Source organism: Drosophila grimshawi, unplaced genomic scaffold (assembly GCF_018153295.1).
Source record: "Drosophila grimshawi isolate 15287-2541.00 unplaced genomic scaffold, ASM1815329v1 contig_1377, whole genome shotgun sequence".
NCBI classification, from domain to species: domain Eukaryota; kingdom Metazoa; phylum Arthropoda; class Insecta; order Diptera; family Drosophilidae; genus Drosophila; species Drosophila grimshawi.
Genome location: NW_025062900.1, coordinates 17820018 through 17837734, shown reverse-complemented (window position 1 = coordinate 17837734; position 17717 = coordinate 17820018). Strand labels below are relative to the sequence as shown.

Here is a 17717-nt window from a genome sequence, read left to right as displayed (position 1 = left end):
CAGCTGTTCTAAGATGTCAAAAAGTTTGCCGTGTGGAATTTGGCAATTTTCGTAGACATTTTGATTTAATAGCTGCGGCGAGCCCAACAACAACAACTACCGAAAATGCTGAACAATTCGCTTGACCTAAGGAAACATCTAATTCAATGCAAGTGACAAAAAGCATACAAAAGCAAAAAACACAAAGCACGCAACGCCAACGCAAGCAACAACAACACAAAAATTAAACGTCTGGCGACAGCTGCAAGATGAAGTTGCTCGGCAAATACGTGGACAAGGGTATGCAGGGGTGAGTGCAACTACAACAAGTCAACACTTTCGCCACATTCTAATTCCTCATCTTGCACACACACAGCAATGTGACCCTCATGCCGGAGGAGTCGGAAGACATGTGGCACGCCTACAATCTAATTGCCGAGGGCGACAGCGTTCGTAGCACCACCATACGCAAAGTGCAGAATGAAACGGCCACCGGGTCGTCAACGAGCAGCCGAGTCCGCACCACGCTCACCATTGCCGTGGAGTCGATCGACTTTGATACGCAGGCGTGTGTGCTGCGTTTGAAGGGGCGCAACATCGAGGAGAATCAATATGTCAAAATGGGTGCCTATCACACGCTCGACCTGGAGCTGAATCGCAAATTCGAGCTGCGCAAACCCGAATGGGATACCATTGCGCTGGAGCGCATCGAAATGGCGTGCGATCCCACGCAATCGGCAGATGTGGCCGCTGTCGTCATGCAGGAGGGTCTGGCGAATGTGTGCCTTATTACGGCCAGCATGACGCTTGTGCGCAGCAAAATCGAGGTGTCCATACCGCGGAAACGCAAGGGCAACGTCCAGCAGCACGAGAAGGGTCTGGCCAAGTTTTACGAGCAGGTCATGCAGAGCATATTGCGTCACGTCAATTTCGACGTGGTCAAGTGTGTGCTTATTGCCTCGCCGGGCTTTGTGCGCGATCAGTTCTACGACTATATGTTCCAGCAAGCCGTCAAAATGGACTACAAAGTCCTGCTGGACAACAAGAGCCGATTCATGCTGGTTCATGCATCCTCCGGCTTCAAGCATTCGCTGAAAGGTGTGTAGCACTCGATGGTGTCCGTTCAATTTGAAATTCAATTATTAAATTTATATTTTGCAGAGGTGCTGCAAGATCCCGCTGTTGTTGCCAAAATGTCCGACACAAAAGCGGCAGGCGAGGTGAAAGTCCTAGAACAGTTCTACATGATGCTGCAATGTGAACCAACAAAGGCCTTCTATGGTAAGAAGCATGTCCTGGCCGCCGCCGAGGCGCAATCTATAGAAATTTTGCTCATTTCGGACAATCTATTCAGGTGAGTGATTCAAATCAGTTGAGCAGAGTTGATAGGGAGATAAATGAATATATTATGTTATATATATTTAAACTCGTTATACAAAATCTTGAACAGAAGTTTTATTTATTTGATTACTGCTAACTGACTCCTTTACTCCTCTCCATTACTATTTTTACGCTCCTCGTCCAAACGTAATTTAGTTTAAATATGCAACAAATATTTTATTTATATGTATTACATTTTATTATATCACATTATTTGTGTCATTCGTTATTATATAAGATCTAATTGACATGTTTCGTGATATTATTTCACATTTTGTATTGGACAACAGTTAATTGAATATTATTTTATAATTGTGCAAATGCAAAAACACTTTAAATAAAGCTCTTATTTTAGATATCGCATGTAAATATTCACTAGCTCAAATTTAAACTGTTGTAGATCGTCAAAATTTAAATCAAGCAGAAATTCATTTTAAATTTAAATGTTTTGTTTTATATTTAAATACCCATTACACAGGTTCTGCCTGTTAAATTCTTGGGAACGGATTTTGTTGAATCTTTGCTTTTTATACACGATACATTTTCTAATAGCTACCCCAACAATTTGTGCCTCTTATCAAAGCTACCACAGAAGTGTATCTGCTGCTATCTTTACAGCTTGTGTAGATTTTATATAACACAATAAATTAGCCAGCTCGTTTCACTGTAACCTTATCAACTATTCAACCCTTATACATATTCATAAAAAAGATCATTTCGCGTTTAATCAAGCAGAAAGATCAAGAGCACTTCCATTGACAAGCCCACAGCGCCAAACCTTCAACTTTCAAAGTTTTGCTTTTATTTGCCATATGCAGCAGTTTATGATGCGCTACATCAGATTTAAGCGACTTGTTAGGGTATTCATTTAAAGTGCTGTCAGAAACGATAATTTCGAGAAAATAGTAGCACTTAGGAGCCGATACATTCATTACTCATATTCATATTTAAACTATATATATATATATATATATATATATTACTCATATTGAGAGTATAATATATACTGGGCGATTTTATCATTGATCTGTTTCATCAGCATGTCACAGCTGAATAACTGATCGGCAAGTAAAGTGATCGTTTGAATAATAACTAGATAAATATAAAATGCTGTTACGATTGTTTAAGCAACCAAACAACGTTTGCCTTAATAAGATGAGTAAGCGGTCGAATTTCATCAAGAAATCACACTATGATAATTATAATATAAGACAATCTTTTTTGTGTCGCATTAATTCGCTTCGATTCGACTTTCATTTAACTGACATATAACTAAATTAAATCTATAGCGGAGAAAGAACTAATTTAGTATAGATTCAAGATCATATTTGCAGCATATCACATTTTTGACTTTCACATTCATTTAACTGACCTATAATTAAATTAAGTCTATAGCTTGGTTAGATAAAGAACTGCTACCCTTATTATTATTATTAAATACAGCAAAATTGATGTCATAAACTGAGCAATCTGGCTTAAATGGGGTTTATACCATGGCTAAGGTAAAGAACTAATTTAGTATAGATTCAATTACTGTGATTTTCATACCTTTTTGTAGCGTATTCAATTCGTCTTCCACATCCATTTGTCGGAGCTCAGTCGCTTTCCAGATCTTGCGTCGTCTGGCTTTCAACTTGAGCGCAATTTAGCCATTTAAAGAGAACACGTCCGAAAACGCTAATTTGATGTGCCGCCACCCCACCGAGCCGCGCCCCTTTTGCGCCCCGTTGTGCTCATGATCAAGGTTGGCCGCCCGCAAAGTCGTCGCCATTTTTGGCTCTTTTTCTTTTTTTTTTTGTTTATTAGTGCTTTTGTGCGTTTTGTTTACGTTTTGCGTGTTTTGGAATATCTGGATCTGAAAAGTGCCCCTCGACACAGCCATAGCCATAGCTCGTATACATTTTTTAATTAGCCGTTAAAATTCCATTTAACCGAGTAGAAAAATAAAATATTTGCGTGGCATGCAATTAAATTAAGTGTTATTGCTTTTGATTTACTTAGAATTATCGCTTAGAAGTCTATGCAAAAATGTATTTATTCTCTTATTGTTGTTGGTAAATTTAGCACGTTTAATCAGTCCCGTATTATTATTATTATTATTAGTATTGTAGATCAGCCGTATACTAGCCGTATACTCCTCCTCCTCATTAGAAACTATTCAAGTCGCATGTCACCATCGTCGTCGTTCCTTGTGCTTTATCTCGACATTTTTGATTGTTGCTGTTGATTGTTGATTGTTGCGCAAATTGATAAACGAAACGAAAAGAGCAGAGTTAAAAATAGGCCCTTGACTTGATAACAATTTACAATTTATGATTTTTGTCTTACTCTCTGCTGATGTTGTTGTTGTGTTTGTCTCGCTGCTGTTGCTGCTCGTTCCGTAGATTCTTCCGTCTCTTCTGCTGCGCCAGCACATCAACCGATTCTCTGCGCTGACTTGCAACACAATTTGCCACTTTGGCATTCTGCTCGCTCAGCAGCCGCCTGTTGTAATCATCCAAAGTTTCGCGCAGCGGCAGCAGTCGACTCGGACTGGAATTGTGACTGTGACTGTGTCTGAGCCAGTGACTGTGACTGTGACGGGGTCTGTCACTGCAACTGGGCGCTTGTTGTGGGCGGCACTTTTTGTGGAATCCATCGTCGCATAGTTGATGCAGCTGCGGATAACCCAGCTCTGATATGGTATAGTCGGGCTGTTTAGTAAGCATCCTCTTCAGAATTTCACTTATACTATGTAGGAACTGTAAGCAGAGAAAATTTAAGTTAATTAGAAATGCCTCAAGGTGATTAGAGAAACGTATAAACGTATAAAACGCATGTTGCTAGGGCCCTTATCTCACATGCCTTGCACTCTAATCTAAACTGCTTTAGAACATTTAATTATCTATATTTTTTGTTAGTTATGTTAACAGTCATTTCTGTGACTACCCTAAGAATTCAGCTAAGCATTTAAATGTGCTTATTAGCTTGGTATTTGGACCCGCATACCCATTGTTTATGTTTTTTTTTTAATATGACATAATTTATTGTGGTCATTTAAAGTGTAAATATAAATGGCTTGTGTTACGTGTTTTTTGGAGGTGATGTTATGTGAAATGCCTCAGGGGAAACCGAGTGAATAGTGCTAAATTGGTTAGACTGGAGGTGCAAAGCGTAATCTTCTACTAATCTAAGATATACAGTACGGCTGCTGGGCTCTAGCTTCTTTCTTTCAACTAAAAAAGAGCACATTGGAAATATTTTTGCTCTTGCTGCTGCTATTGCTCTTGTAAATGACAGACAAAAGGGCAGAACAGAGCTAAATAGCATTCTTTGCAGTTTTCTGCTATTGGTTCTGCTATTGGCTCGCTATTGACTCTGCTATTGCTCTGTTAAGGTAGCAAGAGCAAAATGAAAAACTACAAAGAAAGCATAGCATTGTGCAAACACTGTTCCCACATTATTGAGTGTATCCAAAATCTTCATAATTCTTAAGTCTCATTAGTTTTGACTGGCATGTCTTTTGGCTGATGGCAAAGAAAACAAAGATAGTTGCTGTTCTAGCCTACATACATACATACATTCACACACACACACTCATATACCCATGTTTAAGTATTGCTATTGTGTTGCTCTTTCACACGCGTATTAAGTATTTCACAGTATTTCAAGCTTCACTCAATCCGCACGTCTCTCAGTCTATCCATATGCATATACATTTCAGATTGTATACTTCTGCACAAATACATATATATTTGTTTGTGTTGTAGCTTGATTAGCGGCGACTGAGATCTTTGTTTATGGAGCTGTTTCAGTTCACGTCGTGGACTTTTTTTTTGCATTTCAGACTTTGCACAGGCCCTAAAAGGCATGTAAATTTCGCCATATCTGCATCTATTTTATATTGTGTTTGTATCTACACATTGCATACGTAAGTGATCTGTATCTGTTATGTGTATATAGTATATGGTATATGTGTCGGCATTTGTAGCACTCTTGGCTCTACTTATTTGCTATTTGCCTGTTCCATTTCTTTGTGTCGCCTTCTAAGTTGCGCTAATTATTAGCACTTGCCATGTGGGCGATACAAAAATAACGACAAGCATTTGAAATAGGTATTTCAATTTATTAAATCGCACCGTTTATGGTTTTGCGTGTGAGGCACGTTTAAAGCGCTTAACTCTGATGCTCTTACATTTTGATTGTTTATTCTTTCTTCTTCAATTCTGGATTTTTTCTATGTGACTAACTTGCATTCCACATGTGGAACACAGATTACCGCTGTGTTCCCCCCGGCTTCTTTTGTGTAATATGATCCACTTTTGTTGAGTTGTGCCAAAGTCTTTGGCTGGTTCTTGAATTCTTGAATGCTTACCATCTCCCACCTCCTTCCATTCTCCACTCCACCACCCCCTCTCTCTAACGCATTTCATTTGGCTCTTGCTACTCATTCGTCTTTTCTTTGCTGCTCTTTGCTTCGATTTTTTCTCATAAATTTTGTTTGTTGTTGTTGTTTTGTATCTGCTCCAACCAGTTTTTCTAGTCTTTCGCTTTAGGGCGTTTAATGCCGCATGCAACGTGCCCCTATTTCCAGCAGCAGCTGCTGCCTGTTGCCTCTTTTTGTTCAATTTGCTGCTGTGCTCATATTGTTTATTAAAAAATATATTTTTGGGCAAGAGCTGGGCACATTTCGAAAGTTGGTTTTACTTTTAGCTTTATTTGCGAATTGCACAAGAAATGAAAGGGCGCCAATGTTTTGTATACCCTTTTAATACAAGTGAATCTTGCTGATCAATATTATAGTTCTTCAAATGGATTAGTTTAGTTCCCCGAGAGACATTTACATCTTTGCCAGAGTATTTGAAATTCGGCAATCAATAGCTTCGGCTATTTTCCTATTTCAATCTGAAGTTGTTTTGTATTTGGGTTAAGTTGAGTTGGTGGCATATTAAGAAATCAGAGGTTGATCAATGTGCTCTTGGATGTCAAGTTGCTATTTAATCTTGCCTTAAAAAGCTTAAAATTTATTTAAGATAAGTTAAAAAAAAAAAAACACTCCGATTGAAACTCGTAAGGTGAGTTTGTCTACGGTCCAATTTAATTTATATTAGTTTCTTTTATTAAAAGCATTTAACATTTTTAAGCAAAACCTGTTTACAACTCTTGCTTATACATACACAAAAGTAACTCCAAACTGTAGATGCACAATTTCCCAAAATTTTCATGCTGTATTTTTCCTGGCACAAAGTTCATTTCAATTTATTGTCCGTAAATTTGAATAGTTTAATAACAGTTCATATCAATTTACAGACAATAAATGAATACATCACGTGATAAATTTAATTATGCATTTCCCCTCCGCCATCTAAACATTTTTAAACTATGTTGAAATCTTGATACCAGCGACGCTTTGTTGCCCGTTTGCCTTTCTCTCGGTTTCCGTCGGGGCGACCTCAGCTGTCCCGCCCCCAACTCATGGCTCTTTCACCTACGTTCCGTTAATTCCATTATAACAATTGATTTCATTGTGCAATCATTGTCACGCAGCAGCAGCAACAACAGATACAACAGCTACAACAATGAAATCAATTCATGACAACTATGTGGTTAACGGATGCGTAAAAAGATACACAGGTATTGCACAGATACAGATACACCGACACAAATGCTGCAGCGGCTGCAACATTGCCCAGCGCTGACTCAAGGCATTTTAAAATCCCATGACGTCTATAAAAAATCAAAAACCTGATTGCTAATTTAAGCCTCTTGCACTTGACATGGACATGGACAGTAACGGCCACAGTAACAACAACTTTCACTTGGCCTAAACGCACCTATTGCTTTCTTTTTTTTTGTTGCTTGGTGTGGTGGTTTCCTTAGCACCAATTTCTTTTGCGTGGCAATTGTCGCGTTGTTTTCTTCGCTTCGTATTCTTGGCGTACTTCTTCTTCCCACCGTGCCGACGTGCGAACCGTAAGAAAGCCGCTTCACAACTAATTCTACACGAGTAGACTACGAGGCGGTCTCCGCTCTTCGCTCGAGCTCTCTTTGAATACCCTGCATACAAAGTCGGGTTAGGGGCCGCATTAATACCCGTGACTTTTAGCAATAAGTTGCTACATAAAAATTCAATTTTCTTAGAAGTGCAAATGCAATAAGATAAATACTAAAAATTGTATTAATGAAAACAAATGGTATACATTTATAAATTATAATATGGCTTTCTTATATGTTATTGATTGATGATACCGCTAAATTCATGAGACTGTCTGCCTTCTTGACTTAAATTTACAGGGTATTTATCAACTTTCATGCGATTCTACAACATTTTTAATTACTGTTCTTTGTGTTTATTTTCTCTTTGACTGCTACACGTGCTGGGGAACGTATTGCCACAGAGAGAGAGAGAGAGAGAGAGAGAGACTTTAAAGAGTAAACGATTGGTGATCTGGTCACATTGTGCCGTCAGCTTGCTCTTTAGATCTGCTCTTCTCTGAACACAGGCACCATCCAACCACAGAAAACGCTTTCTGTGCCTTTAATTTAAAATGATAATTGAAATTTTACCTGTGTTCATTTTTTGTATAAATATTTTTGCATATATTTAATGAGAAGGCGCAGTTTTTTTTTTGTTGGTGCAATTGCCAGTTATTTTTATTGCTGTACCAATAAGATTTGCTAAGGTTTTTGAACCTTACCATTTAAATTGCGGACAGCTTTAATACACTTACTTTCTGGAATTTAACGGTTCGCATTATCTCCGACTAAATAACTTGCATTTTCATTGCAATTAGCTCAGCGGCTATAACTGTTAACCTTTATCGCAATTCCAGCTGAGCCCGACACCTTATGCATTATTTATTGTAGGTGCTCCCATCATATGACTTCTACCTGAACATGATTAAGCGCGTTGCTATGCGTTTGCGTCGAACACCGATCCGATCATCGATGTTTTAATTGAACTGTGGATGTGCAATATCACGTACTCTGAATCGTAATAGATAATAATGGTTTTATATCTATACCTAAGGCGGCCTCAGGGTTTCTATTTTTTTTCGCTATTCGGTTTCACATGTAGCGCAATTACGTGTAAATATTTTGTTGTTGTTGTTGTTGTGATTTCTGTTTCAATTGCATGTTTTGAATGAATGCATATGTAACTGATCTGGGATGATATATGCAACTGGATAGGTAAATTAAGTGCTTTGCAATGTTTCGTGTTGTTTATTTTCGCCCATTTCCAACTCATTTTACTCTTTAGCATAGTGTAATCATTTCGAGGTGATTTTTACATGTATTTGTATCTCGAAAGTGACATTTACCATTTAAAACATAAAAATATATATTTTTTAAATGCATTTTTATTTGGAGCATTAAATATTCTTTTGAACTAAATAAATTTGATTGATTAATTGAACTTTACCAGCAAATAATTATATCCATCAGCAATATGAAGATTATCTTAATTTCTGTGTTGATTGCTTTCAGATGCCAAGACATTCATCTCAGGAAAGAATATGTTAACTTGGTCGAATCGGTGCGCGATGCCGGTGGTGAGGTGAAAATATTCTCCAGTATGCATATATCGGGAGAACGTAAGTATTTTTTCTTAACTTTTCTTTTCTTTTTAACGCCTGAAAGCCTTGGTAATTAGCATAGAACAAAGTGTTATATGATTTGGATCATTTGGATATTATTTCATAAGCCAGCAAGTGCAAAGGAAAAGATGCAAAAATGCCTATGCGTGTTTTTCATTTTGGTCTAGAATATGTACAGGCCTCCCCCTGTCTAATGACCTCGTTAAGAATTCTATTTTTACATGGCTCGCATTGCATATGCATACACATATACATATACTTACAAAATACACATATATATATGTATATATATATATAGATAGATATGAATACATGTGTTTGTCGTATGTATTTCTCGAAGAAATCTCCCGCAATGCATAATTTACTCAAGTCGACTGTGTGTTGAGAGCACTTTCAATTTTCAAATCAATTTTGCATGTTCTTAATTAAAATTACATTTTGTATGTTTATCGTAAATATGTTTGGGTCTTTAAATAGGCATTTCTTACGCCGTGGCTGTGGCTGTTTGGTAAATGAGTCACGTGTCGCATTTTCTTTGGTTTTTCTTTTGTTGTTATCACTTGTCTGCGACTTGCCATTAATATACCCTGTAGAGTGTTTAAGTGGGGTATAGTGGGAGTCTTTAAAAGACGTGTAAATGTTTGCCGATGTACAATTCACAAATTTAAATTGGGAAAGATACAAAAGTATTATTTACCTTAACTACTTTGGCAATTTTGCCTTAAAACTGTTTGCAGGGTATCTTTGAGTTGCGTACTCTCGCTTAGCTTACGCTTACGTATAAAGCGTAAATGGGTCGCTGTAATTCTAAAATAGAACCCAATCCTTTAGTAGCTGTTGTAACTTGTGCTCGTACCAAGAGAACAAAATGAAATTTACATAGCTGGCTTGTCTCTCAACGCCACTCGAACATTTCCACATTTCCACATACATAATTGTTTTTAACTCGTTATCGCTGGAAGCGCCTTCTCAAGTACTTCTCTTCGTGTTTGTTGATTTGGTTCGTTTTAATCAGCTTTCAATTACTTATATATAAACATTTTTTAAAGAGTGTAAACAAAAAGCACAACGAGCATTTAAATGATGTGCAGATACAAACAACTCAACGATTTCATTGAGTAAACAAAATAAAACCGAACCGAACCTATACTAAACCAAAGCACATGAAGCAATTCCCAAACAGTTTACAATGTTCTACATAGAATTAATCACGTCAAAAAATTAGCATATTGTTAATTGTAATACCAAGTTGAATGTTAAGTTCAGTTCAACTCTAGAACAGAACCGGTAAGCCTTGAAACTGACAACTGCAAGCACACTCCTACACCCCCAGTGCTGAGCAAAAATAAGCTGACTGGTTTGCTTGGACAGCGTACTGGCCTTGGTTTACAACGTACTCTGCAGCATGGCTAGAGCTGTGGGTATGCACTTTACTAAAGTTGACCACTGGCAATTAGGCGTCTTAATCTAATCTAATGGACCGGATGCTTAAAATTATGCAATTATCTTACTTTTGTCAAGAGTCGAGGTTTAGTTCAGAGCAAGTCTACTTATGGGTTTAAGGAATACCTCTGTAGCGAGTCCAAGATACTTAAGTTGTATGAATATTATTCGCTTAAAGAAATATCCATAATCAGAAATGATTAAATTCCAACTGCTGAAAGACTTTTAGAATATAGATCGCTTTTAATTTGTGTCTTTCTAATTTTCTAATTGTATTTGAGACTCAACTGAGTAACTCTTTATATTATATATTTACGAAATAACATACTTTACTGTGTATCTCTCTTGTGCATTTTAGAACTCGCCCAACTGACGGGCGTTGCGGCTATTTTGCGATTTCCCATGCCCGAGCTGGAGGATAGCGATGATGATGACGATGAGGATGGGGCAGCGGGCGGCGACAACAGCGATAGTGATTAACCACTAGATCCTAAAATCCTTAAGATCAAAGCAAAACAACAAACACTTAGAATTTTTGAAAAAAAAACGATATTTTTTTACTTACTCAAGAAGAGAAGCGGCGAACGTCAAACTCTTGCAGCAAAGTTGAAAACATAACAAACAATATATAAAATTACTGTATACATACACACACACACACACACACATTATATATATATAGAGTAATAGGTACTACTATTGACAGACTTGGACTGTGTCAGGGCATATACAATATACGAGTACTATATATACATACATATACCATATACAAATCTAGTGTGTACGATGGGCGTCAGATCGATCGAGTGATGCGTGCGTTAGTTAAAATTACATGAATAACAAATTTCGAAACAGTTTCTCAATAGACAAGCAATTAATTCTAGCCTAACTTAGCCTCCCCCACTATAACTAATATTATGTGAACTATAACTAGGCTATGCGTAACTAGGACTTCTAACAGTCAGTGTTCAGCAAATTGCAATTGACACTTCCATTTTGCCTATATTTATAACAATGGTTTCTTCTGCTTTTGCTTTTGACTGCTGTTTTTTGCTGTTGTACTATATGATTGTATATGTATATGATTTTTTATAAATTTTATGTGTTCTCTTCACAAAGTGTAAACCCCAAAATCGATTATTGCGAGTTCTTATTGTTCAAATTATTATTTAAGCTTTACATATAAATCGAGATTTGTGCAACGAATGTTTTTTTTTGATTTTTTTTTTTTTTTTTAAGTCTGCTGGTTCTGGTTGCGGATTTTGTTTGCCTGGTATTTTGCAAAGAAAAATAACAGAAACTCGAGTTTTATATAAGGAGTAGGACTTGCATACAAATTGTATGTAAGATATATAAACTCATTTGCCTGCTCATCATATAAGAATTTGGTTTCTTGCCAAGTCATTGAGCAAAAGCCCTGAAGTAAAGTCGATGGGCAGCCGCTCGCTGAATGAAATTCCAAACGCACAGAATCGGTAGCGGGTGCCTGAAGAATATTTGGTTGCAGCCAACATCATCACGTTGGCGCACAAGAGCTGAATTTTGCGTAAGGCAAGCCTCACGCACGAGCTGAATTTTGCGCACAGCCAACTTCACGTTGGACCATTATATTTGCGCAGGCAATATAATGAAAATGCAGACTAACGAAGTTGGTTGCGCTAAAATCTGTTCCTCTGCGACGTTAGCTGTGCTTCAATTGAGCAGTCACGTGAAGTAGGCTGCGCGCACAATTTAAAAGTCAGTGCAACGATAGTTTCTCTTTCTTTTCGTTTTCTTTTATTGTTTTTGTGTACAAACTAAGCCTAAGATCAAGACACAGGATAAGCGATATCGGCGTTCACTTGGCGCCCAACTGAGCAGCAGCCGCAGCAGCGGCGGCAGCCGCCTTGCGCGCATCCCGCTTGGCCGTCTTTTTCTGCTCTTTGGCATCGGTGTCGATGTTGCGTCGCTTCTTGCGCAGCAGCCACTCCTCCTTCTCCTTGCTCTGTTTCTCGCGTATCAGCTTGCGGAAGAGATTGCGATGACGCGGCTTAACCATGCGCGCCTGCAGCCGATGCTCATCGACCTCCGCCTTGTGCACCTGCCGCTTGTTCACCTTGTGCACCTTGCCCGACTGCACGGACATTTTTTGCTTCTGCAAGTAGCGAGATTGAAAATTGTTAAGTACTGTGTATTATATTTAATGCTGAAGGACGTACCTCCTCGAGCAGTCGCTGTGCCTTTTCATCGAGCTCTTCTTCCTCATCGTCATCGCTTTCGTCCTCGTCTTCATACAACTGCTCATCGTCAGAGTCTTCTTCATCTTCGTTGACGCCATCGGCACCGCCATACTTCTTGTATTCGGCCGTCTCCTCCTGATAGGCGCGCTGCAGTTGCGCATCGAGCAGCTCCTGCTCCACGGCATCCTCCTCCTCCTCCTGCGCCGCAGTCTCTTCTTCAGACTCATCATCGCTTTGAGCTGCAGCAGAAACAATAATAATAAGATCACCTCCAATTTGGACAGTCCCTTATCTTACCATGCGTCTCGATCAGGGAGGGATCATGGAGCGCTCTCTCCTCGGGCGGTATATAAGTATCCCGCTTGGCGTCAACGAACGGCGACAGATGTGGCGGCAACTTCTCGCCGATGAAGTATTGATTGGTGGGCAGCAGCTGGCGCTGATTGACACAATCGAAGATCCACTGCGGCTGTATGTAGTCGCGAGAGATGTATTGTGTTGCCAGGCTGGGTCTGTCCACAATCTGGTGCGTAATGCTCTCATCGCCCTCGTCGTACGTCGAGCCCGAGAAGACTGTCGAATCCCAGGACACTTTGCCGCCAAAGGAGCGTATAATGATGACGAGTGGCTCGCGCGGCACCTCGCGATTGATGAAAAACTTGAGGCCTTTAAAGAGGGTGCGGAGTCGGGTTATCTCCTGGGCATCCTGTTTCATTTTGATGATGCGCTTGGAGTCGCCATCCTGTTCGAGCAGCTCCATATCGATGTCGGGTTCCTCCTCATCCTCCTGCAGCTTGTCGGTGCGCAGCAGCTCAAAGTTGAGGGCAGCAATGCGCTCCGAGACAAAGCTGGACTCGTCCTTGAGCGTTTCATCGTTGTCCTGCAGCACACCGCTGGGAAACTGTGGCGGATAGGCCAGATTGAGGCCATGATATAAACGGAAATTGGTGAAGCCCAACATGATTGTATAGAACTCCACAAATATCGACATGACCTTGAAGTCAACCTCCTGTCTCGACTGCGGCTTAAACGGATAATAATGTGGCACAATCCAATTGATCTTCTGGCCCTTGATCTCCGCCTGGAAATAGTATCCCTTTATCGAGATGAACACTTTGCGCAGCGACTTCGAGGCAATCACATAATGCAGGAATTCAATGGTCAGGCGGCGACACAGATTCGACTGCTCGCGCGGAATCAGATGCAGTGAGGGAAATGTGCTGAACAGAAAGAGCAGTGTGAGGCAATCGTCCAGATCCTTGAGCGCATCAATGAACGTCGGATAGCGCTCCTTAACAATATGATCGAGCTTGATCTCGGGGAACAAGGCCAGGCGACGTTTCAGATTGCGAAAATCCTTGATGGCGCGATCGCGACCCGATTTCTTGGCAAAGATCTGCAAGCAAAATATATATTTTTTATATATTGGTTACCAGCTAATTTGTAAGGAATTTACCTTATAGTCACGCAGCGTCCACACGATGGGCTCGTGCAGCAGAAAGCGTATGTCCTTGGTATGATAAAGGATCTTGATCTCCGACGAACCCTTCTGGGCGCGTCTTCTGTGCTTGGGCTCGCGTGGATAGACGCCCTTCAGGATGCACAGGCGCCGAAAGTCGTTCAGCGATAACTGCAGCTTGCGCAGCGCCGCACGCCGGCTAATGTACTGTGTGGCCTCGCCGGACTCGTACTGTGAAGTGACAAACAGATTGATAAAATGGCTGTGCTTTGCTTTATTGTGTAGTGTATTGAAAATAACCTCACAGTTTTGCTGTGAATTGCGTGTTACTATTTTACTTGAAACATACCTTCTTGGGACGTCTCATTGTGGCGGTCTGTTAGAGCAGCTATTTATTAGATGCTGACAACTGTTGAATACAATTGTTTTACTCGAATATTGTTTGTTTTGTGAAAAACACACGACGTACCCAAAAACACACGTTTCTGTGTTGTTGGTCGCGTGGGAAGGGACGGTGTGACCTTACGCACATCATGAGAAAATATCTACCAATTAAAAATGTTGCCATTCGATGATAATGCGTAGTGCTGCCACTCTATTAGGAAAAGAAATGAGAGCTCATGCGCGGCAGTTTGAAAAATTGCCAGATCGAGATGGGCAGCACTGCGTTTTAGTGCTACCAGACTACTTATTTATCGTTAACTTGCGCGCCAAATATGTCAACAGATGTAAATTGTCAGCACTGCCCACTAGTGCTACCAAATTGTTTTATATATCTGTTAACTTGCGCGCCAAATATTCAAACATTGTGCACTGCCTTTTGGATAACTCTTTTTATTGAATCTGTTTTTATTGTTTTTATAGGTAGGTATTGTATTGAGAAAATAACATACAGTCTAAGTTTGTTGTATTATATAATATTCGTTATATATTAGTTAGTTTGAACATTAACTTTATATATATATATATATATATGTATATATATATATATTAATTTTTTTGTTTGCTAGCAATATGCTGACTGCAATTATGCTTTACAATTTTTTTTTTGTGTTCTTGTTGTTGTTGTTGTCAATAACAAAAATTTTATTAAACGGCCATTTGATTCGTTAATTCGTTTGCTGCGGCTCTGCTACAATTCGGCTATGTAACGGTTTTTTTTTCATATTTCTCATCTTTGACGCGTTCATCTGTGTGTGTGTGTGTGTGATAGTGTTTATTATTATTTAAGCGTTACGATTTAAATGTATCTGAGTGTGACTTGTTGTATATTTCACCTAAATAACTAGTTAACATTGTATTGTATCTATGCTTATTAGCTTCGTTTTGATTTACATAAGTGTCGTTCCATTTTGCGCCCCTCTTCTCCTCTCAAAATGCCTTTTGTTATATATTTCATCAACTGGTGTTTTTTGTCAGTATTTGCTCGTATTTTCTGTGCCATCGAAATTGACTATATTTTGTGTATTTGATTTGTTTTCTAGTCGCTTTTTTTTTGTTGTTGTTTTTAATGACAATTTGATCTGATTTGATGCAAGGATGGGTCTCAGGAGGGGGGATTGGGGAGGGGGAAAGGATCATGATTGTGGTGTGTTTTTTGTATAAAATCTAAATGTTGCATTTAATTATACATATATATGCGTGTGTGTATATATATATATATATATATTTGTTTTGTTATGTATAAATATGTACTTCTATAAAGTAAATAACATTCTGTTTTAGAGCATCGCTGTATTATTCGCAATTGTTGTAAAGTAGAGCCGAATTCAATGGTTCAGCAAGTTCTGGGGATTCCTGGTTTGTCAATCCAATGGCATCTTCACATCACTTTCGTTTGACTCGCTTACAGGATGCAGGATACTCCGCCAATCTGTCCTGTTCCGTCCTGTCCTGTCTTGTAATGCTTATAATGTACAAATACAACATAAAAGAGAATTCCAGATAACATATCGTAAAATTTCAAATTCAAAATATTAATTTCTCGAATGTTTTCATATACAGAAACAGTTAACTGTTTAGAACTTTTCGATATTATTAAATGTGTGTGTGCGTGTGTTGTATGTATGTATTTATATAAATTATTTGTACAATCTTATGTGCTAAAAGCGTATCAGTTATTAAAATTAATTCTGTTTTTGTATTATAATACTCTCTTTTGTTCACTATTCAAATTAACATTTATGTATGTGTGTATGTGTGTGTGTGTATATGTGTGTGTGTATGTGTGTGTGTACTAATTACACACACACATGTTCAACAATTCTCGTTACAAAATAAAGCACACACATATATGCATACATACATACATACATATGTATGTATGTATGCATGACTACGTACTACACGTATGTAAAAAATGTAAAGTAAAAATCGCACAACAATTAAACTCAACAACACAAAAATCACTGGTGGGTAAGGAATTGTTTTTTGTTTTTTGTTTTTTGTATTACACACACGACGGTTATTTTGCTTAACGAACTGCTTTTGCCAACGTTATCAAATCGATTGGAATTATCTTGACCGATAATTGCATTGGCATTTCATCTTTACCTGCCTATTAAAAATAATAAACGCATTGCTCTTGTTCTTTTTCTTGTTGTTATATACTTACAAATTTGAAAACGCTATAAAAAACTTTAAATTAGTCTACCAATATGTTAACTATTACTTTTTGCTGGATTTTCATTAACGGTTCTTATTATTTATCGTTATCGTTTTTTTTTGGTTTGCTGCCTAAAACACAACTGAAACTCGAGTAGGGCACCTGTCGTGCTTTTCTTTTCTTAGACTCAACACGACGAATACAATACGTGATTTGCGAGATGCTGAGAACTGTGCATTATTGCAATGACTCAACTCAGCATACAAAGGTGAAATCCCAGGAGAAACCCGTGCGTGTCGTGTCATGTTTGAAAAGCTGAGACAAGCGCCCATCTCAAATTCAAAGTCAAGTTTATGCAGACGACAACTGACAGCTTTTTGCGATCGTCGTTCGTTAATTGGTAATCGTTATTCGTTAATCGTGTATCGTTAATCGTTATTCGTCAATCGTTAATCGTTTATCGTTGCTCAATGCAGACGAAAGCTGACAGCTGGACAACTTGCAGTCGCCGCATTTGTTATTGTTTGTTTTTTGCTTGTGTTATACAACGGACGCAACTTGAAACGTTTATTTGATGTACTCGTTACTCGTACATGCACACACTATATATCATTATGTATATAGTATATAATCGAATATATATATATATATATATATATATATATATATAAGTTTTGTATACACAGCGTTACGTATTTTAAAAAGGAAAGAATGTAAGTTACTCATACTATCTGTTTTTTGGTAAATACATAATAAATACTTATAAAAATCAATATATTTTTGTTATATATATGTATGTATTGTATATATCTATGATAATTATATATTTCGTATTTAAAGCTGAAATTAATGATTATGTGCTCTCTCATTAAGTGTGTTTAGTATTATTATTATTATTATTATTGTTGTTGTTGGTTTGGTGATTGAATTGTTAACTAACGCAATTGTTTAGTTTTGTCCATAAATTATTTGTCTGTGCTATGTGTTTGCTAATTTCATATTATGGAATTTCTATAGATATTTTTTAGTATGCCAATTGATTTTAGTTTTAATTA

At 38.2% G+C, this 17717-nt stretch overlaps 3 protein-coding genes across 5 annotated transcripts; 1 reads left to right on the top strand and 2 right to left on the bottom strand.

Moving 5' to 3' along the window:
* The first annotated feature begins 6 nt into the window (after window positions 1-6).
* LOC6570123 (protein pelota) lies at window positions 7-11585 on the top strand. Its single transcript, XM_001996321.3, has 5 exons — window positions 7-289; window positions 356-1077; window positions 1141-1333; window positions 8827-8933; window positions 10738-11585. Exons 1-5 carry the CDS (start codon window positions 249-251, stop codon window positions 10857-10859), a joined length of 1185 nt encoding a protein of 394 aa, XP_001996357.1. The 5' UTR covers window positions 7-248; the 3' UTR covers window positions 10860-11585.
* Window positions 3377-7312, bottom strand: LOC6570124. 3 transcript variants are annotated; one of them, XM_001996322.3, is made up of 3 exons: window positions 7173-7312; window positions 3688-4100; window positions 3377-3579 (listed from the first exon to the last, which is right to left on the bottom strand). In XM_001996322.3, exons 2-3 carry the CDS (start codon window positions 4065-4067, stop codon window positions 3507-3509), a joined length of 453 nt encoding a protein of 150 aa, XP_001996358.2. In that variant the 5' UTR covers window positions 4068-4100; window positions 7173-7312; the 3' UTR covers window positions 3377-3506. The 3 variants fall into 3 exon arrangements, with proteins under 3 accessions (XP_001996358.2, XP_032597744.1, XP_032597745.1); XM_032741853.1 differs by lacking the exon at window positions 7173-7312 and adding an exon at window positions 5714-5729; XM_032741854.1 differs by lacking the exon at window positions 7173-7312 and adding an exon at window positions 5534-5550.
* A 550-nt stretch (window positions 11586-12135) lies between the features above and the next one.
* LOC6570125 (pescadillo homolog) lies at window positions 12136-14575 on the bottom strand. The gene is made up of 5 exons (XM_001996323.3): window positions 14407-14575; window positions 14055-14288; window positions 12896-13994; window positions 12578-12837; window positions 12136-12513 (listed from the first exon to the last, which is right to left on the bottom strand). Exons 1-5 carry the CDS (start codon window positions 14422-14424, stop codon window positions 12217-12219), a joined length of 1908 nt encoding a protein of 635 aa, XP_001996359.1. The 5' UTR covers window positions 14425-14575; the 3' UTR covers window positions 12136-12216.
* Window positions 14576-17717: the final 3142 nt, after the last annotated feature.

Bases quoted from the DNA above. Each gene is read 5' to 3' on its own strand.
- LOC6570123 (XM_001996321.3), top strand. From the start codon at position 249: ATGAAGTTGCTCGGCAAATACGTGGACAAGGGTATGCAGGG. The intron at 290-355 runs GTGAGTGCAACT...GCACACACACAG, and splicing joins GTGGACAAGGGTATGCAGGG to CAATGTGACCCTCATGCCGG. The intron at 8,934-10,737 runs GTAAGTATTTTT...TGTGCATTTTAG, and splicing joins TATGCATATATCGGGAGAAC to AACTCGCCCAACTGACGGGC.
- LOC6570124 (XM_032741853.1), bottom strand. The intron at 3,580-3,687 runs GTAAGACAAAAA...AACAATCAACAG, and splicing joins AACAACAACATCAGCAGAGA to CAACAATCAAAAATGTCGAG.
- LOC6570125 (XM_001996323.3), bottom strand. The intron at 13,995-14,054 runs GTAAATTCCTTA...TTTTGCTTGCAG, and splicing joins GGACGCTGCGTGACTATAAG to ATCTTTGCCAAGAAATCGGG. The intron at 12,514-12,577 runs GTACGTCCTTCA...CGCTACTTGCAG, and splicing joins CACAGCGACTGCTCGAGGAG to AAGCAAAAAATGTCCGTGCA.